The 25,485-nt window shown below is 39.7% G+C and overlaps 1 protein-coding gene across 1 annotated transcript; it reads left to right on the top strand.

Moving 5' to 3' along the window:
• The first annotated feature begins 1,685 nt into the window (after window positions 1–1,685).
• UGDH (UDP-glucose 6-dehydrogenase) lies at window positions 1,686–24,681 on the top strand. Its single transcript, XM_045834615.1, has 12 exons — window positions 1,686–1,843; window positions 7,931–8,099; window positions 10,999–11,100; window positions 13,676–13,876; window positions 13,989–14,186; window positions 14,900–15,047; window positions 16,960–17,054; window positions 18,788–18,918; window positions 19,351–19,484; window positions 19,918–20,009; window positions 20,123–20,233; window positions 23,344–24,681. Exons 2-12 carry the CDS (start codon window positions 7,938–7,940, stop codon window positions 23,452–23,454), a joined length of 1,485 nt encoding a protein of 494 aa, XP_045690571.1. The 5' UTR covers window positions 1,686–1,843; window positions 7,931–7,937; the 3' UTR covers window positions 23,455–24,681.
• The last annotated feature ends 804 nt before the right edge of the window (window positions 24,682–25,485 follow it).

The raw sequence follows: 25,485 nt of genomic DNA, 5'->3' as shown, positions 1-25,485 counted from the left end.
CTACGCCACTTTGGTTCGCAGCCCGCGCTAAATCCACTGAGCTACGCCAGCCAGGGCCCATGAAAATGTTTTGACTTCCTGGATCCCTTGAAAGGGTCTCCAAAATTGTTAGCACATTTTGAGAATGGCCGTACTAGACCTAAAGGTCCATTCTAGTTAATATTGCTATTCTGACTTCCAAGAACTTACTGTTGTGAAGATTATGATTATCAAAATACAAAGAATGTGAAGTGAATTATAGGTAGAAAAATATATTTTAAAAAGGTGAGAATAGAAAAGTGGTTTTTATTATAAGCCCAATTGTAATAGGTAACTTAAACCTATGTATATGCCAAGTTCAAAATGATACCTCTATTATAGTGTTAGTCACATACATTGCAATTATGTATGTCATCATTTCTCCTCTTGGCCTGTGAGCTTGGAAGAAGACCCAATGGTTTTGATTCATTTTGTATATGTGATCTCTAGGATAGTCTAACATTAAATATTTGATGGATGAATGAACTTAACTGTATAGAATGTATACCATCTACATGTACTATCACACTTTCTATAATTCACAGCAAATTATTGTATTTAGTCAACATTCATCAGCTTTTTGAAGTTTGCTCACGATCCTAGCTTCATCATGATCCTATGAAGAAAACCATCATCTATGTGGTATTTTAAAGTGTCTTTATAAACTCATCACTTTCCCCACGACGTATTTAAAAATACTTTGACTTTAAGTACAGGTCAGGTCATCTGATGTAATTCTTAATTTAATGAGGGAAACCAAAAGTCATGACTGCGTTTATTTGCGGCTTAAATGACCTTGGGGTGGGAAAAGAGAAACAGAACTCCCCTCCACATTAGAAGTGGGCAGACTACACCTGTTAATTTTACCTTCTCTCGTACACGGCACTTAACATGTTGCATACTCTACTACATATCACGCAGAGACACCCCAGATCCTGAATTCGGCAGGAGCATCATCTCCGGAAAATATCTCTGAAGGGCGTGCGTGTCCCGCTTCTCCAGGGATCAAGGCGGGGTCCCTAACTGATCCACTCACGTATGGACTCAGCATCCTCCAGACGTAAGCCACTCCTTCCCAGAAGCCGCACGTGGGACGGAGTCTGACTCAATCTTAGGCCGCAAGCCCGTGGGGTGCGGCGGACCCACGGGCCTGGCGGGCGTGGGAGGGAAGTAAGCCGCCGGCCAGTTCGGACCCGTAGAGTCTAGCGGGACAGACTCTAAAGGGCCAGCCCTCCCGGGTGCTGGGGAGACCAGGACTGGGGGCCAGCACCTTCCGGTCCCCTGGGGCCGCGGCCAGACCAGTATCCCCGCAGCCCCTGAGTATGGCTGACCTGGAGCCCACGCGGCAGCACCTCAGCGCGGTCGGTTACCCAGGAACACAGTATAGGAGAGGGAGGTGGGGCCTAACGGTAAGACCCCAGCCTCCCACTGCGCTGGTGGTGACTCGCCCCGGACCCAGCCCCACAGCCAAAAGCAGACCAGCTGCGCACGCAGCTCCGCTCTGCGCGGCATGGGCGGGGCCGCTGATCTGGCCAGAGTGGATTCGCCCAGGCTCGGCCAGGGGCGTGGCCTGCCCATCCCAGCCTCGCTAGCCCCAGCCCGCCCCCCGGACGCTGCAGGAAATTAGGGGCGGGGCCCTGGCAGAGTGCTGCTGTAGGAGCTCGGCTGTAGGGGAATGAAGTCTCCTCCTTCTCCCGCAGAAGGCCTTAAATACGGGCCCGGGACTCTGGGTACGGTGAGAGGAAATCTGGAGGAGTGGCAGCTGTGGGGCACGGAGGGAGGAGCTGTCGGAGCCCTCGAAATAGGAGCGGAAGATTGGAAGTGGGTAAGCGTCTTTCCCGTCTTTCCCGGGCTGGCCCCACCGCCAGTCGGGATGCTAAGGGTCCCGGAGGTGTGTGGAGGGAGCGGAGCCGGGGTGTTTGCGCTGCTCCAGGTCGCTCCTTGCGCTCAGTCGCGGGGTTCCAGTCTCACTATCTCCTTCTCTTTTAGGCTCTGGCGGGAATCTCTGTTTGGGATTGCCGCCCTGGGGATGGTATACCTTGGGCTTTTTATTCCAGACTCGCGAGTCTTCCAGCTGCATCTGTTTTTCCTCACTTTCTGACTTGAAGTACATGAGATTTCCCCTGCGCTTCAAGAAAGCCGAACGTCCACCGAAGGAAGCGGTCCTCTGGTTAGGGACCGCATTTTGGTCTCAGTCATAGTCTTTTGTTTGTGTAAAGTCTGCTCACTTGGGGGCTGCTGCTTTCCTCGCTTCATTGGCTGCCCTTCCTAGAAACTAGTGAGAAAACAAAGCCAGAAAGCCCTTTTGATTTGAGGGCGAAATCCGAAGACATTCCATATGGGCTGTGCTGGAATGCGTTGTTGGCCAACACACCACATAATTGCTTTATTTCACCTCAGGGAAGGCCTTTCTTGGGTGCTTTTAGGAGATCCTGTGTATATGAGGTCTTGATAAATGATACCTCTTACATAGGAAGATAATTGAGTAGGGTTGAGAATACTGACATATAGAAAAGAGGGATTCACTGGTAGGGAGCTTTTTATGGTTACACAGAGGAATGGCTGTCCATTGACTGCCCTCAAAGACACAGTGAGTCTTTGAGTTTCTTCAAATTCCCTAAGAAATGGAGAACAGTAGACTGGTCTGTTTCTTCAGGGGGGTCCTGGAAATGAAAGAGATTACTGTCTGCTCTGAGATGTGCTTGTTAGCACATAGCATCTAGTTCAAGGTGAGTGGTAGGCAACCCTGGTTGAAAGGATCACATTTCCCCTCCCATTGCTGCACTTCTCCCTCTAACATAAAATCTTCCTATAACTATAGGAAGCATATTCCATCCTTCCTCTTGCTATTTCCACAGCTTTATATGATACCCTTTAGATACAACGTTAACACTCTGTCACTGATTAAGTATTTTTCTTGGGTCAGGTATCTGTTAGTATTTAATTTTTGAAAATGACTAAGATGATTTGTGAAATTGATATATCCAGCTATAGTTAATCCTTTGCTTTAGCTACTGGGTAATTATGCAGAGTATACCGAAGAAGGGTGGAGGTGAAGGAATTATATTTAGTTTAGATTGTAGTTACCCACATTGTCTAGGTAGAAATCTTGGTCTCAATTTATAAAATCTTAAATGAAGAGTAGTTTTGGAATGGCTTGGTTTGTTGTGACTTTCCTAAAATACAGAGGGAAAAAGTCATTTCAAGCTGACTTAGAAAGCAAACATCCCCATTTCCCTAACAGCACAGTAGAGAGCTTTGGAAGGCACATAAAAATAGAATAGAATGTGGAATCTGAATACATCTTTGTCAGGGGATGTATATCACTAGCACTGTATCAAACTACATATTAAAGCTTATTGAAGACTTCATGGAAACTTTCAAGTGATAATTTGTTTGGATTTGCACAGATTGTACATTTAGCTTCTTCCATAATTATCCCGTTGTCATCTAAAAGCTATACTTATGAAACAACAATGCAGGGACCCCGCAAACATACAGGGCTGGCACACATAATGCCCCTTTTTATTACAAATTTTTTACTACAAAATCATAAGCATGTAATTCTGTAACATAACACTATTACACTCAAGCACATCATATGACATTTTGAGTGAAATGTGCAAATTAAACTATAAATTATTACACTCATATTATTACCCTACCACATTAGCCACATTCAAGCAGGCATTACTTTTGCTGGATCCTGTATGTAGTTCTACAATACAAGTTTACCTGCTATCAACAATTTGCCCAGCTGTTGTATGTAAGGCAAGCTGAATACAGCCTGGGTGTCAGGTGGATAAGAAGTAACTGGGAACACATGCCAAAGTTCTACCTAAAGAAGAGAGAACAATAGGATTGTGGGCAATCTGTGCAAAAATACTGTTATCAGCCATCTGAGCTAAAGATTCAATAGTCTTCCTTTAAAAAACATGGGATTAGAAGACTTCTGGCCAAGATGGAGATGTAGGTAGATACACTTTGCCTCCTCGCACAACGAAAAGAAGGACAACAACAAATTTAAAAACAAAAAACAACCAGAGCTGCCAGAAAATTGAATTGTATGGAAGTCCGACAACCAAGTAGTTAAAGAAAAAACATTCATTTGGACTGGAAGGAAGGGTGGAGACAGGCATCAGGGCAGAGAGGATGCACAGCAAGGCTGAGGCTGGTGGACTGGGTGGGTGAGGTGGAGGCTGGCGGACTGGCTGTAAAAACCTGTAGCAGTAGTGGCAGCAGGAGAAACTCCCATCCTCCCAGGAGAGTTGGTTGGAGAGACCCACAGGGTCCTAGAACATACACAAACCCACCCACCGTGGAATCAGCACCAGAAGTGACCAATTTGTGGGTGGCAAGGGAAGTGACTGAAAGCCAGCCTAGAGCTGAGCAAGTGGCATTGTTTACTTTTGGACCGCTCCCCCACATACAGCACCAAAATGCAGCCCCAAGTGGGTTGCTTCACCCTGGTGAATACCTAAGGCACCGCCCCTTACTACGTAACAGGCCTACTGAGACCAAAGGAAAAAAAAAAGTGGTCCAAATGAAAGAACAGATCAAAGCTCCAAAAATAGTGCTAAGCGATAAAGAGATAGCCAACCTATCAGATGCAGAGCTCAAAATACTGGTAATCAGGATGTTCACAGAAATGATTGAGTATGGTCACAAAATAGAGGAAGAAGTGAAGGCTATGTGAAATGAAATAAAGGAAAATGTACAGGCATCTAGCAGTGAAGAGAAGGAAACCGGGACTTAAATCAATTATTTGGACCAGAAAGAAGAGATAAACATTCAACCAGAACAGAATGAAAAAGCAAGATTTAAAAAAATGAGAGGCTTAGGAACATCTGGGACAGCTTTAAAGGTTCCAGCATCCGAGTCATAGGGGTGCCAGAAGGAGAGGAGAAAGAGCAAGAGATTGAAAACTTATTTGAAAAAATAAATGAAGGAGAATTTCCCCAATCTGGCAAAGGAAATAGATTTCCAGGAAGCCCAGGAAGCTCAGAGAGTCCCCAAGAAGTTGGACCCAAGGAAGCACACACCAATGTACATCATAATTACATTACCCAAGATGAAGATGAAAGACAAGGAAAGAACCTTAAAAGCAGCAAGAGAAAAGGAGACAATTACCTACTAAGGAGTTCCCATAAGACTGTCATCTGATTTCTCAAAAGAAATCTTGCAGGGAAAAAGGGGCTGGAAAGAAGTATTTCAAGTCATGAAAGGCAAGGACCTACATCCAAGATTCCTCTATCCAGCAAAGCTATCATTTAGAATGGAAGTGCAGCTCAAGTGCTTCCCAGATAAGGGTAAGTTAAAGGAGTTCATCATCACCAAGCCTTTATTATATGAAATGTTAAAGGGACTTATCCAAGAAAAAGAAGGAAATAAAAAATATGAACAGTAAAATGACAAAGTCACAACTATGAACAACTGAACCTGAAAAAACAAAAGCGAACTAAGAAACAACTAGAGCAGGAACAGATTCACAGAAATGGAGATCACATGGAGGGTTATCAGCGGGGAAGGGGTAGAATGGAAGGAAAGGTACAGGGAATAAGAAGCATAAATAGTAGATACAAAATAGACCAGGGGAGGTTAAGAATAGTATGGGAAATGGAGAAGTCAAAGAACTTACATGTATGACCCAGGGACATGAACTAGGGGTGGGTGAAATGCTGGTGGCAGGGGTGGTACAGGGAAGAGGGGAATAAAGGGGAGGAAAAAAATGGGACAACTGTAATAGCATAATCAATAAAATATTTAAAAATAAAAAAGATAGGCCTTTATGGAAAGTTTCTTATTCATTCAGTTAATATATATGGAGAGCCCTAGTGTTCTAGTTGTTGAGGTGAACAGAAGCAGATAAGGACTGTTAGCCTGGGAGCACCATATTAAACTATGAACTTCTTGAGCCCAAGTTGCCTCATGTACACATTCATTCTATTTTTAAAAAATTATTATGTTTTACTCTTAATTAGCATTTATTTTATGCTGAATTTACTCCCTGGCTGTAAGTTTTTGTTTCTTCACTTTCTGCTGGGATATCTTTTTCTTCTGTGCAACCTCCTCTTCTGCTTTAGGAACAATCTGCTCTTTTTCAGGAAGGACCATCTCAGTGAGGCAGGGAGAGCTCAGTGCGGGTTAATCCACGCATCAGCTCTGTTAGTTCTGTACCGGGTCTTGGGAGCATTGTTCACCTGGATGTGTTCAATGATAAGAGAATCAATGTCTAAACCCTTAAGTTCAGCATTACTCTCTGCATTTTTAAGCACGTGCAGCAAAGATTCAGCACTCTTTTGGGGTCACTGACCCTGTGTGCAGCCCCACCATCTGGCCTGGGCACACCTTCCAGCTCTACCATTGTAACAACAGACAGGCACACATTGCTTCTGTAAGTGACATCCTCAGATACTTGGTGGCTTTTCTGATACGCATACCCTTGATGGCCTGGGCAGTTTCACGAGTGTTCTTAAAGTGAATGTGAAGATTTGAACTTCTTGATTTGCATAATTTTGTGTAGTTTTCTGGATCAAGTGAATAGTGAACCTTTCAGAGGTCACTGTTTGCTTTCGGGAAGAGCTTAATCGTGTTTATTATAAGAATGTTAGCAGAATCTGCTGTTTTGCTTGAGATTGAGGTCACAGACTGCCTTATTAACCTCTTAGGTACATGGTAACCTCCTCAAATCCTCTGGTCCAAAAATACTTTGAGATTCCACTTTTTAGGTGTTCTGGATTTATTAGCTTTAATTAGAGAAGTTGGTGAGCTGTCCAGTAAGGGTATTACAGTATAGTAGTAGTTCTTCAGATTCATTACAGTTTAGGACTTGATCTTCAGCCTTACATGTCTTGAAGGTAGGTTTCTTCTCCCCCATGAGCCCATAATTAATGAGGCTTTAGACATTAACTTTGATGAGTAGCTTATAAAAGACATGAATACACTAGAATGGAATTTTGCTATTCCATTAGAGACATTTTGCAGTATTTGAAATAATTTTAATTAAATCCACCTTCCAGATCAGCCTTCTATAATCCATGTAGGAATATGCTAACAAATTCTTAATCTCTCTGATTACCATTTTCCTTTTCTTTGGAATCCTTGAATTACATGATGTCTGAAGTCTTGGTGGAGGCTAAAATTCTAAGAATTTGACCACTTCAACAGTTTTCGTTCTCATTATAATGAATAAATTGACATTTTTATGTATAAATCAGTCCTTTGTAATTTTGATTAGTGTGAATTAGTTTACCTAATGATATTTGAAAACCTATCAAAATCTGTGTAATAGCTTTGGTAATGATAGAAATTACTTTCTTCTAACCATCTCATGTTTTCTGATTAAATTTGAAGTTGAGTTTAAGAACATTGTCAATTACCTAAAGTACACTGTGGAAGCCAAATTGGGTAGGGAATATAATCTCAGAGACCAATTCTGGACAACAGAAGTAACCTTAATATCTGCTGTGTTAGTCTAAACCTCTCTCAAGGCTGACCTTTGTATACCAGCATTTGTTTAAGCAAGAATTGCACTGGTATTTTACCCTTGAACTTTCCCTCAGCAATCAAAGTTGTCCTAGTGTATTAGAGGCATAAGTAAGGTTTTATTTTTCTTCTTAACTTTCTAAATATTGGGTTATTATAATCTTTGTGGCTCTTCTCCAGTAATAGCAGTTACTGTAATTTTTTCCATATGTTTCATCCTAATGCATCCAAGAACAGGTTTGGTCATCCAAATGGAATGTTATTTTTTTTACCACTATTTGCATAATTTTTAATGAGTGTGAATCTTAATGAGTAGGAAATCTTTCCAAACATGCCACCTTGACAGTACTTAAAACGTGTGATGGAAATGCAATGTGATTTTAAATTTTCTGTTGTCAATAGAACAGTCTTGCTGTTTCCCTTCCAGTACAATCATGTTTGAAATTAAGAAGATCTGTTGCATCGGCGCGGGCTATGTTGGAGGACCCACATGTAGTGTCATAGCTCAGATGTGCCCTGAGATCAGGGTAACGGTTGTTGATGTCAATGAATCAAGAATCAACGCATGGAACTCTTCTACGCTTCCTATATATGAGGTAAACCACTTAAAACAACTCTTTGTTTTCTTACTCTGTGAAATAATTTACTATTGTTATAAAAATCTATGACTGCAACTGATAAGGAATTCAATGAAAAAATTTAGATACACAGTGTTATGGACATTGTAATTACAATGATGTCAGGTATGACCAGGGAAAAGGACTGGAAACAAGTATGTTAGAAAATAATTGATGATTGTATTAGTGCAGTGAGATTATGGGTAATTTTTTCTCTTCTCTTTAAATTTTGTCAGTTAGTATGGTTACTGTATTATAACAGTAAAATGAAAAAGTGGTATTCTGTAAAAATAAAATAAAATTATGGTTGTTTATAATATTAAAATACGTAAGCCTGTTATATTTTTTGAATTATTGTACTTATATCAGGTAAACCTAGGATGGATAAATGGTTATTTTCATATTTAGTGTATAGTAACACAAATTTGTTTAATTAGAATTTCAAAATTTCTGTGAATTTAGGGACTGCATAGTTAAGAAAATACGATTGTAACTATTTTATTAAGCTGAATCCTATTTTTTATTATTTCACTGTAAAATGTGTTCATGGTATTATGCTTTTGAAGCCTAACAGAGAAGCATTTAAAAATTTTATGGTAGCACTTTCTATCCTATATACAGGGTCCAGCAGAAGTAACGACTGCTTGAGTGTGGTTGATAGGGTAATAATATGGGTGTAATAATTTATAGTTTTAATTTGAACATTTCACCTAAACTGTCAAATGGTGTGCTTGAGTGTGATAGTATTATGTCAGAGAATTACATGCTTATGATTTTGTAATAAAAAAGGGATGTTATTTGTCCCAGACCCCATGTATTCAACTGCCCTCCGCCCTCAAGAAAAACTTTATTACAAGACTGTTATTAACCAGTCTTTAGGCATGTTAGGTGTTTGGAATGGGAAAGCCCAACCTAGTTCTGTCTGCTAATTATAGGCATATCAAACAGAGAAATCCATGAACAGTACCCATAGAGCCATAGCAACTCAAATCTGAACCAGACATAAGATTTAAAAAAAAAGCCTCTGTGTATGAGATAGCTTCTGTTTGTGCTTTAAACTTTCTTCTACCAGATGACCTGCCCGTAAGAGTTTTTTAAATACTTCAGTATTATAGCATTTCTTTCCCCGTTATAACATTATTACTATATTTGGTTTGGGGAATTTCTAAAAACATTTTGGAACAACGACTTGATAAAGAGTTTTATAATTCTGATATCCATAAAGGGCTACGATCATCTGAAATCTTGTAAGCCATATTTATATTCAATCATTCAGTAACTAATTCTGTCAGCAGTGTACTATAGTCTTCAAAACAAAGGACACCTATCAGAATGGCTAAAATTATTACTACTGACAATACCAAATGTTGACAAGGATTTAGAGCAACTGGCATTTTATATGCTGGTTGGCAGTGTCTACTAACGCTGAAAATACATATAGTTTATAACCTAGCAATCCCACTACTAAGTATATCCAACACAAATGCATACATATGTGCACCAAAGGCAGGTATTAACAGTGCTATTAGTAATAGTCACAAATGGAAAACAACCTAAATGTTCATTATCAGTAGGGTGGATACATAAACTATAGTTTAAATCCTGCAATAAAATACTACACTGCATTGAAAATGAATGAAACTACTCCTACATGCAAGGATATGGTTAAATTTTCATAAAAGTAACATGTTGTCAGACAGAAAAGAATGTATACTATATAATCCATTTGTATACATTTCAAAAATTGGCAAACTAATCGAATTCAGCAGGATGATAACTTGAGGTAGTGGCTGGGAGAGGGCACACTGCAGGCTCCGAGTTACTGTTGATGCTCTAACTTCATGCGGATAGTGGTTACACAGGTGTATTCACTTGTGAAAATTGAGCCGTATACTTTTCTATACTAATGTATATATACTTTTCATTTAAGTATCTTTTAAGACCAGAATCTTTTAGTCTTTCTCTCTCCATTGCTTTCTTTAGTTTATTTGTTGAAGAAACCAAGTTGTTCATCCTGCAGAAATTTTCAGTCTGGATTTTGCTGATTGGACTGGTCTCATCAGTTTAGGCCTGATTTGGTTTGAGGGTGGGGAGGCACAGCAATGCCCTTTAGATGGTGTTACATAGCTTAATGTTGTTAACATTAGCGTCTCTCCTGATAAATTGTATGGGAAAAATAACAGTTTTCATTAGAAGTGCCTCTTGCCCTGGCTGTGTACCTCAGTTGGTTAGAGAGTAGTCCAGTATGCCAAGGTTGTGGTTTCAACCACCGGAGTCAGGGCACATGCAGGAATCAACCAATGAATGCATAAATAAGTGGAATAACAAATCAGTGTTTCTCTCTCTTTCTCTCTAAAATCCAATTTTTTAAAAAAGTGTTTCTATTTTGAGAAACACTAAGTCCTCACAATAGGACTTAGAAAAAGTATATGTTTATGTATGTGTAAATATTGACTGTTTCTTAACCAGTTGTATGGCCTAAATTCTTGGGGGCTAAAAAATCTGTGTTCATAATGATAATGCAAAATCAAATGTTTGCTTGAAATCACAGAAGACATTGGGTTTTCTGATAATTGTGTTGACACTCGAGTTAACTATTAACTCTCCCGGCCCATGGTAAACAATGACGAAGCATTGAAATGAGCTGCTGCTTTAATGGTGGTGCATTTAATTTCTTTATTTAGTCATGTTATATGATACACACTTATGGCCTTTGGTGTATGACCTTTGATTTTTCTACAAAGTATTATTTGAGAGGAAATCTAGACCTTTAACTTACAATACAAACTTCTGCTTTATCACATGTAATTCTGTACTGGTAGGTTATTTCACTGAACTGGTAAACAATATGTACAGCTCCTTTTTTTTTTCTTTTTAGCCAGGACTAAAAGAAGTGGTAGAAGCCTCTCGAGGAAAAAATCTATTTTTTTCTACCAATATTGATGATGCCATTAAAGAAGCTGATCTTGTATTTATTTCTGTAAGTATTTTCCTTTGCTGTGTGAGTTTTCATGTATTCTTGTCTAGACAAAAGTTTCGTTCTAATAGTAAATCCATTGCATTAAGCCACAGCATTGCTTAGGACAGCATTGTCTAGTTGAATTTTGGTTGTCACTGACTTTGCCCAACACTTAACCAAACCCTATAATCATTTGGTCAAATATGTCATTTCAGATCATTACACAAATACATTCAGAGAAAGTTCTGGTCTGAGATCTGGAATAGGAAGTGCTAGTAATCTGTGAGCACATGTAGTACTAGTATATTTATTTCATCATTTCTTTTTTCCTCTGGTTGGTAGAGGTCAGATAAAGAGAATCAGGTAAAGTGTGCTTGCAAACTTACAGGCATCTCCTGTCTAGTTGAATTATGTTCCAAAACTCATTTTAGATGAATTGTTTAGAACTTCACATCTGCTGGTCAGATTGTCAGGCTAGCCCACAGACACCTTGAGCTCACAATATGGCTAAACTGTTTTACCTTTGTAATGAAAAAAAAAAATGCAGTACCTGAGGGTAAACTCTGGCAATATAATATTTGAACCAAGGTAACTTATTTCTTGCTGTCCTGGTAACCATCTACTTACATATTCTGTGTGTGAGGGTATAGTTATCACCAGTTGGTAGCTGAGCTAGGATGTTACATGACTTAAGACCTTTAGTGCCTGAGGAATGAAAGGGAAAACCAGTTGTGTGAGCTTTGACCTGTCCCGTGAGATGAAGGAAAGAAATATCCTTAGGTCCATCTGCCCCATGTGAGTGTTGTTAATGACTCTAAGTTATTCAAAAGGGGTTGTTTTCTGACTGGTGAACTTTGAACTCCAGAAGAATGTGGTAATGAAGCCAGTCTCTCTTTTTTTTTGCTTTTTAAATTACTTCAGAGAAATTGGGGCAGTCTCTGTGACTCATCTACCCATCCTCTACTTAAGCTTGCAGAAGATTAGGGTAGAGGCAGAGAAAAATGAGAAAATATTTTAGAGTAACTAGATACTTGGTGTTAACTTGGACACTTAGAATAAGGTATTCCTGGTTATCTTAGTTTGGATAACCAGATCCTGGAATGGCAACAGAGAATTTTCTGTAAGAATATTTTTTAAAATAATCTGTTCTCAAGCATTGGAGTCCACTGTAGGGTGGTCTGACAGAGAGCTGATTTTACATGTGCCTCTCAGCCGGTCTAACCTGAGCGACCCTGAATTCTTCCGATTACTTTATATGCCCGTTAGGGTACTCATTGCTGTGTAACACATCTAGTTTCCATTATCCTCCGCGACAGTTTAACTTTGCTTGTTGTATACTTTTCATTATGGGAAATATCAAACTTGTACAAAAGATGAAGAGAGTGATATGATGAACCCTATTTATGGTCCTCATTCCCCATCGTCAAGCTACAATGGCTGATCTTGCCTCCTTTACTACTTCTTTCCCCTTCTCCCACCCCAGATTATTTTTCAGGAAATTCCAGATAGGAATAGTTTTCTGCAAGTCGGTTTTCAGTTGTTACTCTCAGAGCTCCTTTACCAGCGGAAGCCACGTGATCACCTCCCAACTCCCACACGTCTCACCTTGTCCCGGCCCTCATTGCCCCTCCGCACTCCATTGCGCCCTGACCTCCATGACTAAGTCTTTCCCTAAGTTGTTTCACACATGGAAACAACTCTTTCTTCCTGCTCTTCACACCTCAACTCAGTCTTCGAGTTTTGATTTATTTTGGCTTGATATTTTTTAATTTTGTTCTTCAGTAGGTTATAAGCTTTTCAAGAGAGGAGAATTGGTGCTACTTACTAGTTCAAAAATTGTGTAGAGAGTTTTAAACTTCTCAGAGTACTTTCATTTTTATTAGAGGGTTATAAAACTCACGTGTTAGATTTTAGAGAATATGTTATCCTCATTTTCCAATGAGGTCATTGAGGCAAAAGCAGCAACACTTCCTCAGTGTCATATAATATAGCTAAGCCAAAACTAAATGCCTAGATTTGGGACTCATGATTTATTTTTCTGTCTGTTTGATAGTCTTTGTCTACGTAGTAGTATGTATCCTGGAGATGCTAGATAATTCTTAGCTTTAATGAGTCAAGAAAGTATTTGTGAATGACACTGCAAACATTTTTTAAAGCTATTGTTATAGGTCTATAAAGAAGGAGAGGAAAAAGGAGTTTAAAGACCATGATAATACATACAATGGAGAGAGGAAAGAAGAAAAAATTTACATTGCATTTCAGATTGTGAACTCCTTTAGGATAAGAACTGTTTCATTCATTTTTCTAGCTCCAGGGCTTAGTTTGGATCTTGCCTACCCTAGTATCTAACATATGTATGGTCATTCTCAACAAAAATGTAGTGAGTGAATTCTCCAGATGCTTTGAGCTATTCCTTCTGGTGTTATATTTACAAAATGTATTGTTTTTGTTTTAGGGACTAATGGAGGATTATAGTCAGCCGTACTGATGATAGTTAACTTCCCACTCGACTAGCTAAGTGATGGTCCAGGGCCTCTCTTGAAATCACTGAGTATCTCACAGATAATCTGTTCTTAATCCTGGATACTTCTATCAGGTGAACACTCCAACAAAAACCTACGGAATGGGGAAAGGCCGTGCAGCAGATTTGAAGTATATTGAAGCCTGTGCCAGACGCATTGTACAGAATTCACAAGGCTACAAAATTGTGACAGAGAAAAGCACGGTCCCCGTGAGGGCAGCAGAAAGTATTCGTCAAATATTTGATGCAAACACAAAGCCCAACTTGAATTTACAGGTATTAAAAAAAAGGAAGCATTAGAATCTGGTTCTTCTTTTGTAAATATTGATTCCTTGAAGTTGTCCATAATCAAATCTAGTTTAAAAGCTTCTTTGCATTGGGGTTCTAGGTTCTGTCCAACCCCGAGTTCTTGGCAGAAGGAACGGCTATCAAGGACCTAAAGAACCCAGACAGAGTACTGATCGGAGGGGATGAAACCCCAGAGGGCCAGAGAGCCGTGCAGGCGCTGTGTGCTGTGTATGAGCACTGGGTGCCCAAAGAAAAGATCCTCACCACCAACACTTGGTCTTCAGAACTTTCCAAACTGGTTGGTACATAGCATTCAACTATCCATTAAATTTAAAGCCAAGGATTTATTTCTCTTAAACCTATTAAGTTACATAGCTAGTTTCTTAATATTAACAAAAGGTATGCTTTGATGATAATATTCTTACACATTATGAAATAGTTATAAACATTTTTCACAAGGGGGATCAAATATTAATGTATAAAATACTCTGGAAAATTTTTTTAAAGATTTATTTATTTTATTTATTTTTAGAGAAAGGGGAAGGGAGGGAGAAAGAGAGGTTGTGAAATATCAATGTGTGGTTGCTTCTTGTGCGCCCCCTCCTGGGGGCCTGACCCATAACCCAAGTATGTGCTGTGACTGGGAATCGAACCAGTGAGCATTTGGTTCACAGGCTGGCACTCAGTCCACTGAACCACACCAACCAGGGCTGGAAGTCTAAAAATTTAGTAAAATACAAAAAAATGGAGGGTAGAATCAAAAAGTAAATATTAAAGTGATTCTTTCCCTTCTTTTACCCTCTTTCATCATCATCTTTAGTTTCTAATTAAAATATTTTCCCTTATCAGTCTATCTAATGCCTCCTCAAATCGAGCCCATCAGTAACTTAAATCTCCCTCAGTAATTTACATCAACTTGATAAAATATAATCCAGATGTATAAAATTGCTCTTTTTATCATAGTTTTTCTTTTTTTTTCTTTTTCTTTTTTTTTTTTTTTTACTTTTTAAGGCAGCAAATGCTTTCCTTGCCCAGAGAATCAGCAGCATTAACTCTATAAGTGCCCTCTGCGAAGCAACAGGAGCCGATGTAGAAGAGGTGGCAACAGCCATTGGAATGGACCAGAGGATTGGGAATAAGTTTCTGAAAGCCAGCGTTGGTAAACTAAAAATTTTTAGTACATACAGTGGCATCATTTAGCTAGGTCTCTAAATTTAAGGAAGTCTTTGTTTAACTTAGTGCACTTAAAATAATTATTCCATTATACATGTAGCTTTCATCCTATCAGGTTCTTTTTAAATGAAGTACCAGTTACTTATGTTGTTTAATAATTACTGTCTGATTAGTGGGATAAGCACAGTTCAGTGTTTTAGGAGGAATAATTTAGTATTTGGTAACATTCAGGAAAAATAAGTTTGAGAGACCACATAATAAGTAACTTAAGTAATACTCAAGGCAAGTAGTAAAAAATTTGCAGTCATTTGCTTTTCTTACTAATAAACTTTTGGAAGTGTGGCCTTGCTGATCTTCATTGCTTGCAGATTCCATATTTGTGGGTTAGCTTATTTACTGAAGTTACCTTGCAACCCCAACGTCAGCACTCCTGGTGTTTTTGTGGTCCTTGGTGGATGAGAGCAGAGCAGCAGAAGATTCGAGTCACCTGACACATGCATTTGCAGCTGAAGCTGAATAAGGCAATGCTCTTGCTTTCCTGCTTCAGCTTTCATACTGCAAACATGTGCTCTCCTGTGTGGTCTGTCGAGTGCCAGGATTTTCGCATTTTTGTGCTTTTTGTGGGTGTTTTCACTGTTTAAAATGGCTTCCAAGTATATTGCCGAAGTGCTGTCTAGTGTTCTGAAGTGCCAGAATGCTGTGATGTGCCTTCAGGAGATGTGTTTAGGCTTCATTCTTCCATGAGTTATAGTGCTGTTGCCTGTGAGTTCAGTGTTAGTGAATCAACAATATGTATTAAATAAGGTGCCTCTAAGCAGAAACACATAAAACAAGATTATTTATTGATTGGTTGATGAAAATGTGACCAGAAACCCACAGGAACCTAACTCTGCATTTCACCTGGCGGTGGTGCTTCAGTATTTGCCAATTTGGCAGCTTTGTAGAACATAACTACCAGGTAAAACGAGATCTGACTGTATTTTTGGATTTAGGTTAATAAGGTTGATGTAAAAGTAAATGGAGCCTTTTACAGATGGGGCCATTGTCAGCCCTTCCTGTATTTCTGGGACGTTATGGAATTTCCAATACTGGTTTCCCTGGCCTTTTCTATCTTTTTGATATTTTCTTCTAGCTACCATTTAATAAAAATAGCTACTGTTTGCTGGAAGGCATATTATGCACCAAGTTCTGAACCAGCACTTTGTATATTTCATTATCAATGCTTACAACAATGCTTGAGGATCAGGGGCATTTTTGCAACTTGCTCAAAGTCATACAGTTGATAACTAGCTGGGTGTTCCTGACTCCAGAGCCCATGCCAACCCTCTCTGCTGGGTTGTAGTTGAACAGGAGTGGGCAAAATATGGCTCTGTGACCAAATCCTGCCCACAGTTTGTTTTTGTAAATAAAGTTTAATTGGAACATAGCCATGCCATTCCATTACACAGTGGCATAGCAGACAAGGTGGCCAAGTGGTTAAGCCGATGGACTGCTGATTACATACTGGCTGTGATTGTTTTTTGAGCTACAAAGGCAGAGTTGAAGAGTTATGCCACAGACTACATGGCCCACGAAAATTAAAATATTTACTTTCTGGCTCATAAAAGCTTGCTGGCCATGTGCTAGAGTTAGGAATGTAGGGCAGTGATGTCAGATGACTGAGGAAAAAAATTAGAAAATACAACAATAATAAAACTTTAGCTACAAAGTTATTTGGAATTTATTTATAGAATTGATTAGTTGTTTGTACATTTCACACACTTTACAAGCCCACTAATTTTCCAGTGTTTGAATTTTAGTATTACAAATCCTAGCACAGAGCCTCTGGTTCAGTGTGACCGAAATTTGTCACGATTCTTAAATGAAAATGTTGTCATTTTCTTTTTTTCTCTCCCTAGGATTTGGTGGGAGCTGCTTTCAAAAAGATGTTCTGAATTTGGTTTATCTCTGTGAAGCTCTGAATTTGCCTGAAGTAGCTCATTATTGGCAGCAGGTATTAATCATCATATTTAACAATTTATGATTAACTTAAAATTAAAACATGTCACCCTGTGTGAAATGTTTTTGGTAGGACTTATTTATTCCAGGAACTCACCTATTATTGTATTTACTTTTTTAATTTTAGATTTATTAATTGGGTTTCTGTGTTTTTGTATTTTGCTAATCAGCTGTGATGGAAGCTTCTGATAAACCAGTACCTCTTCTAATTTTATAACTAAATTTGCTGCCCGAGTAAAGCAAGAATTTACTCTAAATTATAAGTCTTTATCTTGAAAGGCATAACATCAAAATAAAGGGAGAGCCTGTATTATAATGATTTCAAGTGGTTTACATATGCTGGTATTTGTATTGCCCCTTTGAGATTCACAGAGCTACCCTGACTGGCATGGCTCAGTTGGTTGGAGTGCAGCCAAACATTTATGGGTATGATTCTCCATCAGGGCACATGCCTGGGTTGTGGGTTCGATTCCCAGACCAGGCGCATACAATCCCCCATCTGGGTGGTCCCTTATCCACTGATGTTTCTCTCTCATGTCGATGTTTCTCTCGCTTCCTCTCTCTCCTTCTCCCTCTTTAGAAGCAATGAGGGAATGTCCTTGGGTAAGGATAAAAAAAGAGAGAGAAAGATTTAGAGAGCTAAAATTAGACGACTCAAATTAGAAATAGTTAACATTTATTGAGTGCTTACTGTGTGCCAGGCTCTCTTTTAAGTACTTTGCTTATTCCTCATTACAGTCCCCGTCACTAGAATCACTTCTTGTTTATAATGAGGAACTTGAAACTTAGAAAGTTAAGTAATTTATTCAAGATACCAGCCAGTACAAATACTCTTCCCAAATATTTTCCCCCCAAGTTTGTAGTTTTTCAAATTTCAGTGCTGGGTGGGAGTATAAGGAAATGTACATTTTTTAACATGAAACTGTATGCTCAACGCACCACGATGGCTTTATTTTTGCCCGTTTTGGGGAAAATGCAGATAAAGGCTGCTTTTTCCAACACTTTGGACTCATTCCCCAAGTTCTCAGGGTTTAAATACAGCTCCTAGAAGCTTAGAGCCTTAAACACACACACATGCGTGGGCGCACGCTAACGCAGTCTCCTTCCTTATATTCATCTGGTCACCAATATGAAGTCTTGTTTATAAACTCTTAGGACAGTAACAGATAGGTGATCAGAGACTTTCCCCCATAATACTTAGTTAAAAACAGCCAAATGCTCACGGTGTTATGGTTCATCTGGAGGCAGCTGTAACTCTGTATTCTGTTTGTCCTCTGCCCACTTCTGTTCACACACAGTTGTGGTGAGGGGTGGAAGAAGCCTATGAGAGCGCTCTTTGGGATTTGATTGCTTACGGCCTTGCTGCCACAGGGTCCGGAGCAGTTAGCTAAGGAGAACCCTGCTTTCTGTGTGCTGTATTCAGGCTGGCCCTCAGATGGGCTTGACCCTTAGCTGTGTCTCCATCTGTATACCCATCCCAACCTGATGCATGGAAAGATAATCCAAATGAAAATTAAAGTGTTTAGTATGCCTTTAAGGAGAGGGGAGTGTTTTTTTTGTGTTTTTTTTTAATCTGTAGATACTAAAGAGGCTGGTTAACCTTTGTCTCCTGTTCATTCGTCAGGCTTGGATTCACACAGCAGTACTCCCCACTAAACTGTGAGCAATGTGTGGCACAAGCTGCCCCTCTTTTAATGAACCACTGCATAATTGTTCATGTAATTTCAGGTCATAGATATAAATGACTACCAGAGAAGGAGGTTTGCTTCCCGCATCATCGATGGTCTGTTTAATACAGTGACGGATAAGAAGATAGCTATTTTGGGGTTTGCATTCAAAAAGGACACTGGCGATACGAGGTATCAGTTCTTTGAAATATTTCAACTCCTTTGAGAGAGTGTTAAGTCCTTATCTTATTCAGATGTTTGATTGGTGGATGAGTACCTGAAATACTTGTATGTATATAGTGTAAAGAATAAAAATAGCATCCTGGTTGCGAACCAAAGGGTCGCCAGATTGATTCCCAGTCAGGGCACATCCCTGGGTTGCAGGCCAGGTCCCCTGGTAGGGGGCACATGAGAGGCAACCACACATTGATGTTTCTCTCCCTCTCTTTCTCTCTCCCTCCCCCTCTCTCTAAAAATAAATAAATAAAACTTTAAAAAGAATGAAAATAAAGTGAACATCCATAGCCTCACAAGATACAGAATCTTTCCTATGTATTAAACCTCTAAAGTATTAGAATATATGCCCTTTAAAAAACTTAGGAATACTGATTTTTTTTCCTTCAGAGAATCTTCTAGTATATATATTAGCAAATATTTGATGGATGAAGGTGCACACCTCCATATATATGATCCAAAAGTACCAAGGGAACAAATAGTCGTGGATCTGTCTCATCCAGGAGTCTCAGAGGATGACCAAGGTAAGGCTTCGGGTCTCACGAATCTCTCGAATCACTTTGAGTGTGAGCCTCAGGACTCGTTTGTTCTCCACAGACCTTTGCTCAGCTTCTGTCATTTATGTCATTTATGTCGTTGGTGGGCCCCGTTTCGACTCCATTTCCCTAGTGAAACCCTGAGGTATTTGTTTCGTCAACTCTGACTTGAAGCGAGGGGCTGTGGGTTAATTGTAAAGATTTTCCCTGCAGATTCTAAAGGGGCTTAGAGGTTCCCAGGAGATGCTTCTGGGCGTTTGGGGGTTTCCGTGCCCCACAGCGTTCCCCTCACTCCCACTTCCACCAGACCCTTCCTCCTCTTTCAGACCCTCAGCTCCTCCGGCAGCCCTCGCGTTAAAATTAGAACACGGTTTCCAACAACTCCTTTCCTATTGCCATTTTTTTGCTGCTGTTGTTACAGTGTCCCGACTTGTGACCATTTCCAAGGATCCGTATGAAGCGTGTGATGGTGCCCATGCTGTGGTTATTTGCACCGAGTGGGACATGTTTAAGGTGAGGTGACAGAAGTGGTGTTAAGGGAAGTCTCAGAGGCGTTCTGGGTAAGTCGGCGCTGAGTGTGTGCTCGTGTGTGTGTCCTGATTGTTCCTTTGGCTCTGGCTTCCTAGGAGTTAGATTATGAACGTATTCACAAGAAGATGCTGAAGCCAGCCTTCATCTTCGACGGGCGGCGTGTCCTGGATGGGCTCCACAACGAGTTACAAACCATTGGCTTCCAGGTAAGGGGACTGGTTTTATTTGTGTGTATGGTTATGTGCTTTTCAATGGCGTTGTGTTGTAGAATTTGAACATTTTCTCCTTTAGCAGTAACACAACTCTGGGGCAGAATGACTGTTGCTCAGTTCCCTGGGAAGTCTCTGGGGTTTTTGTAACTGTTCCACTCCGTCCTTCAATTTATGAGCATTCGGTCTTGGTCTCCCTTACATAGTATGTAGGAAGTCATTAGTTGCCTGTTTTATAGGGACAAAATGTGTCCCGCCTGACCTCGTATCATAAAGATCAAGAAAATACACAAAAAAAGTTCTTCCTGGAACCTCTGAGGCTGCTCTACCAAACTGTCTACACCATGCTGACCCCCTTGGAGGCCAGGTCCCTGTCCCTGTGCAGTGATGTCTTGAAAACTGCAAGATGCGGTGTGGTCATCGCACGTTGGTATAGGATGCTATGCCTTCGGAATTCTGAAACTGTCCTAGTGCAGTGAGAGGTCCGAAGGAGAAGTGTGGGAGCTTCAGTGGTACTGGAAGTGGTTCCAGAATTTGCCCATCAATTATGGAATGCTTAGAGAACTGATAGAAACCTCTGCCCAGAATTGTATACTTATATGTGACATCAGTTCTACTGAGGGCCCCAAAAGCATTAATAAGACGGAGCTACTTTCTGTTTCCTCACAGCAGTGTGCATGGGGTGGGAGGCTCAGGCAGAGGTCAGGGAGGATAAAGAAATGTGCCAGGACTTGGCTGGTGGGGCTCAGTGGATTGAGCACCGGCTTGTGAACCAAAAGGTTGCTGGTTCAATTCCCAGTCAGGGCACATGCCTGGGTTGCAGGCCAGGTCCCCAGTGCAGGGGCACATGAGAGGCAACCTCACACTGATGTTTAGCTTCCTCACTTTCTCCCTCCCTTCCCCTCTCTAAAAAGGAAATGAATAAAATCTTAAAAAAAAAAAAGAAATGTTCCAGGAAATTGCTGTCAGCATAGTCCCCCAGCGCAGCACAAGGGGATGGCGTTCAGAGTGGGCTGTGTGTGTCTGCTCAGCACCAGCTGTCTTGGAGGCACTGATAAGGCCTCATCTTCTGTTCAAAATACCTGATCTGGTCTTCTTAAGCTGGCAGCAAATTGTTGAAGATCTTACTTAGAATTGACTATTCATTTCTCATTCATGAAAGATTCATTTGCAGCAAGAATTCAATGACGTCCTTGTCTGCTAACACTTCATCAAGGACCTTGGGGATTCTTCTACCCCACCCCTCCTTGCTGAGTAACAACATGACTTTCCAGTCATGACATAACTCAGCAATGTCAATTTTTAAAGATTATTTGCAAGGCATAGACAAGTTTTTTCTCATTCCTGTTTTACTCATGTAAGGCAGAAGATATGTTAAGACACGTATATTTCAAATGAGCTTTGGTTGTTGTAAGTTAACTTTCCCTAGAAAGGATTAAGAAAAATAATTAGGAACGGAAACACTAAATAAAGATAATTTTGTAAGTCACTAAATAAGACAATTCATTAATACAAAGCAGAAATCCTTCCTTTGTGTTATGAGTTGGAATTAAATAATTTAAAGTCAAAAGACATGAAAATTTGTGTAGTATATGTATCTCTGCAGTAGAGAGGGGATAGACTTATGACTAGTAAAGAAGTAGTGTCTTTAAAGTTAAGACTGGTGATTTTGGATATATGGAAAGAGTTTAAAATGTAATGTGCACAATGAAATTAGACTCCCTTCATCAAAGGCCGACTGGTGCACCAATGCTGTCCTGAGTGCTTTATCTGATACAGTCCGCACCACAACCTGCGAGGCAGGTGGTGGCAATACCATTTATAAACAAGGAAAAGAGACCTAGAGAGTTCAGGTAACATAGCCATTATTAATCAGTCAGGATTCTAACTGGCACCTTTCAAATCTAAAGCCTGAGCTCCTAAAATCTGTGCTATTAGAACTTAGGCAACTTTGTTAGAATAAGGGACATGAACGTGAAAATAGAGTATGAGAGAGAATGTGAATTAGCTGGAATCTGTTGTCTTAATGGCTTTCACATATGCTACTAAAACAGTGGCACAGAATTCTCTACCCTGTTTGAGGGCAGGGTCTGGTGTTGGGACTGCCAGGAGTGAGGGTGTCTAGATGTGGGTATGAGAAGTAGAATGGACTTCCCGCCCAGGTGGAGGCGTAGGTAGACACACTGTGCCTCCTCGCACAACCAAGAGAAGGACAACAACAAATGTAAAAACAAAAAATAACCAGAACTGCCAGAAAATCGAACTGGATGGGAATCCAGCAACCAAGGAGTTAAAGAAGAAACATTCATCCAGACCTGTAGCGGGGGTGACGATGGGCAGCCGGGGCGGAGAGGACTTGTGGCAAGGTGAGGGCTGACAGACTGGGTGGTCCCACATTTGTGTGCGGATAAATTGGAAGGAACAGCTGGGGAGTGAGGCAGACCTCACAACCCAGGGCTCCAGTGGGGAAATAACGCCTCAAACCTCTGACTGAAAACACCTGTGGGGGTTGCGGTGGCAACGGGAGAAACTCAGCCTCACAGGAGAGTTGGTTGGAGAGACCCCTAAGAATAGGAACAGATTCACAGAAATGGAGATCACATGAAGGGTTATCAGTAGGGAGGGGGGATGGGGAGAATGGGGGAAAAGGTACAGAGAATGAGAAGCATAAATGGTAGGTACAAAATAGACAGGGGAAGTTAAGAATAGAATGGGAAATGGAGAAGCCAAAGAACTTCTATGTACAACCCATGGACGTGAACTAAGGGAGGAGGGAAATGCTAATGGGAGGGGGCTACAGGGCAGAGGGCAATAAAGGGGAGAAAAAAATGGGACAACTGTAACAGCATAATCACTAAAATATACCTTAAAAATTACAATAAAGATTAAATAAATAAATTATTACAATAACTCCCTTAAAAAGAAAGAATGTACATGAATTCTAGAAACATTAAAAACAAGGGAGGATGCAAAGACCTTTCATAGCAGCTCGGACAAATTGGAAAACATTTTCTGCTTTCACCCTTAATGATACTTCATTATAGAGCTTTTGCATTTATGTATTGTATTTGTTAATAGTTTTCTTTCTAAAATCTTTTTTTTTCTAGATTGAAACAATTGGCAAAAAGGTGTCTTCAAGGAGAATTCCATATGCTCCTTCTAGTGATATTCCCAAGTTTAGTCTTCAGGATCCACCTAGCAAGAAACTCAAAGTGTAAACATGTCATTTTTATTTGTAATTTTTTTGGTACTTCAGGATAGCAAATACGTATTTGCTATTTAATGGTAAATGAACCAAGTTTTTAAGGAAACAAAACTATTTTTTAATAATTTATAGTAGCTCTATGGGAATCTGCATACTTAGTAATTATGAGTCTATAATATTTTTTACATATTTTTATAATATTGTTACCTCTGTGGTTGGATGAGTGGCAAGTAATCATGTTGATTTTAATGATGTCGATTTTTGTAAAAACAAAAACTTCAAACACTTTTTACTTTAGAAAATACGTATCTGTAGGCTGCACTTTAATATCACATTGTAAAAAGAAAGGCACTTTTCAGTGTTTCTGATTGTCAGTTCAATTACTTGTCATTAAATATGTATTTTAAATCATAAAATTGCTTGCTAAATACTGGGCGAACCGTGTTCACCTTTCAGAAAGTGTCCTGGAGATTTAGAGGCTCCTGGCTCACCCGGGCGAGGCATCCTCCAGAGCATTTCTTGTCACTAGGAACTCCAGAGGAGGGTGCACTGGACAGATGGGGCCTTTTGTGTGCTTTTTTTTTTCTTTTGAATGCTTCTCATATTTTTCCTATGCTTCCATGTAAGAAGTACCCTTTTGTTTTAATAAACTGTCTTGTTGATTTTTTTAGCCTAAAAAGGTCATCACTAATTCATTTCCAATCAATTCAAATAAGATTAAAGGCAATTTTTTTTTAAACATGAGAGAACATTTGTACTAGGGTCCATTTCATTTGACTTCTCAAGAGGTTTTCCTCATTGATCATTTTTTTGAGTCCAAGAGCCAATTATTTGTTACCTTGAACTTGCATTTTAATTTTTATTATTTGTTGCAAGTTTCCCCCTTTTTCTTTAAATAAGAGAACCTAGATAATCTCATGTATAAGCTTAAAGACATAGGTTTTACAAATCATGTATAGTATAATTCTAAAATAAGAATTTTTGTATTTGCATCTGCTTTTGTATTATGTCTCTTTTTGACTTACATTTGATTGTTTTCTGTTTTATTATTACTGAAATGTATCAGATGTCCATTTGATGCTTATGCTCTGCTAAGAGTGTACAAACTGAGTTAAATGGATACAGGACTTATCCTTTAGGAATTTGCACGGTTTAGTAAGAACAGAGACAAGTACAAAGATAAGGACAGAAACATCTGTACAGATAGCAAATACACAAATAAAATATTCTGCAAAACCAACTGTGTGGGTGTATTTTTGTCACAGTGCAAGTAACTAATGAGTCATGACAGTCTGGCATTAAATAGGAGAAAGTCACTTCTTTCTCGAGAAAAGGGCATTACATTATACTTTCAGATGATGCAAGAAAGGGAGAGAATTTAGCAAATAGACTGGATGTCAGTAGACTATAGCTCATAAGCCAAGTCTGGCCAGCTGCCTCTGAGCTGAGTGTTTTTTATATTTTTATATAATTACATTTCACTTATTTTTAGAGATTTTATTTTTTAGAGGGGAGGGGCACATTATAACCCATGGGAGGGAGGGAGAAAAGGGGAGAAACATTGATGTGTGAAAGGTACATCAATAGGTTGTCTTTAGTCCGCAACCCAGGCATCCTTAGGTTCACAGGCTGTCATTCATTCCATTGAGCCACACCAGCCAGGGTTATAATTACATTTTAAGTGGTTATAGTAAGTCCCCAATTTTTCCCCTTAGCCTGAAAAGCCTAAAATATTTATTATCTGGCCCCTCAAGAAAAAATTTGTAGACCCCTGAAAGGCAAACACCTGAGTGTTTCAACATAAGATGAGCTCTTACTCATAAGATTTGAAAGTGAGGATGAGCTTATTAGAATTTGCTTTATGTTTCTGCTTGAAAATATTCTTGCACTCTGCTTAATAATTTCATATTCTAGTGAAAGGATTATAACCACAAAATGTTTTGCTAAAGCTGACAGAATTAGGCACTGGTGCTTAGTTGTATGCTTCAATGTTCAGGATTGATTTTTTCAAAAAATGTGTAAAATACTGATTAAAAAGTAATAG

This window comes from Phyllostomus hastatus, unplaced genomic scaffold (genome assembly GCF_019186645.2).
Source record: "Phyllostomus hastatus isolate PE091 unplaced genomic scaffold, TTU_PhHast_1.1 phas_contig_196, whole genome shotgun sequence".
NCBI classification, from domain to species: domain Eukaryota; kingdom Metazoa; phylum Chordata; class Mammalia; order Chiroptera; family Phyllostomidae; genus Phyllostomus; species Phyllostomus hastatus.
Note: the sequence above shows the minus strand (reverse complement) of the source record. Positions and strands in the feature narration are given on the sequence as shown.

Bases quoted from the DNA above. Each gene is read 5' to 3' on its own strand.
- UGDH (XM_045834615.1), top strand. From the start codon at position 7,938: ATGTTTGAAATTAAGAAGATCTGTTGCATCGGCGCGGGCTATGTTGGA. The intron at 15,048-16,959 runs GTAAACTAAAAA...TTCTCTCCCTAG, and splicing joins GTTTCTGAAAGCCAGCGTTG to GATTTGGTGGGAGCTGCTTT. The intron at 20,234-23,343 runs GTAAGGGGACTG...TTTTTTTTCTAG, and splicing joins TACAAACCATTGGCTTCCAG to ATTGAAACAATTGGCAAAAA.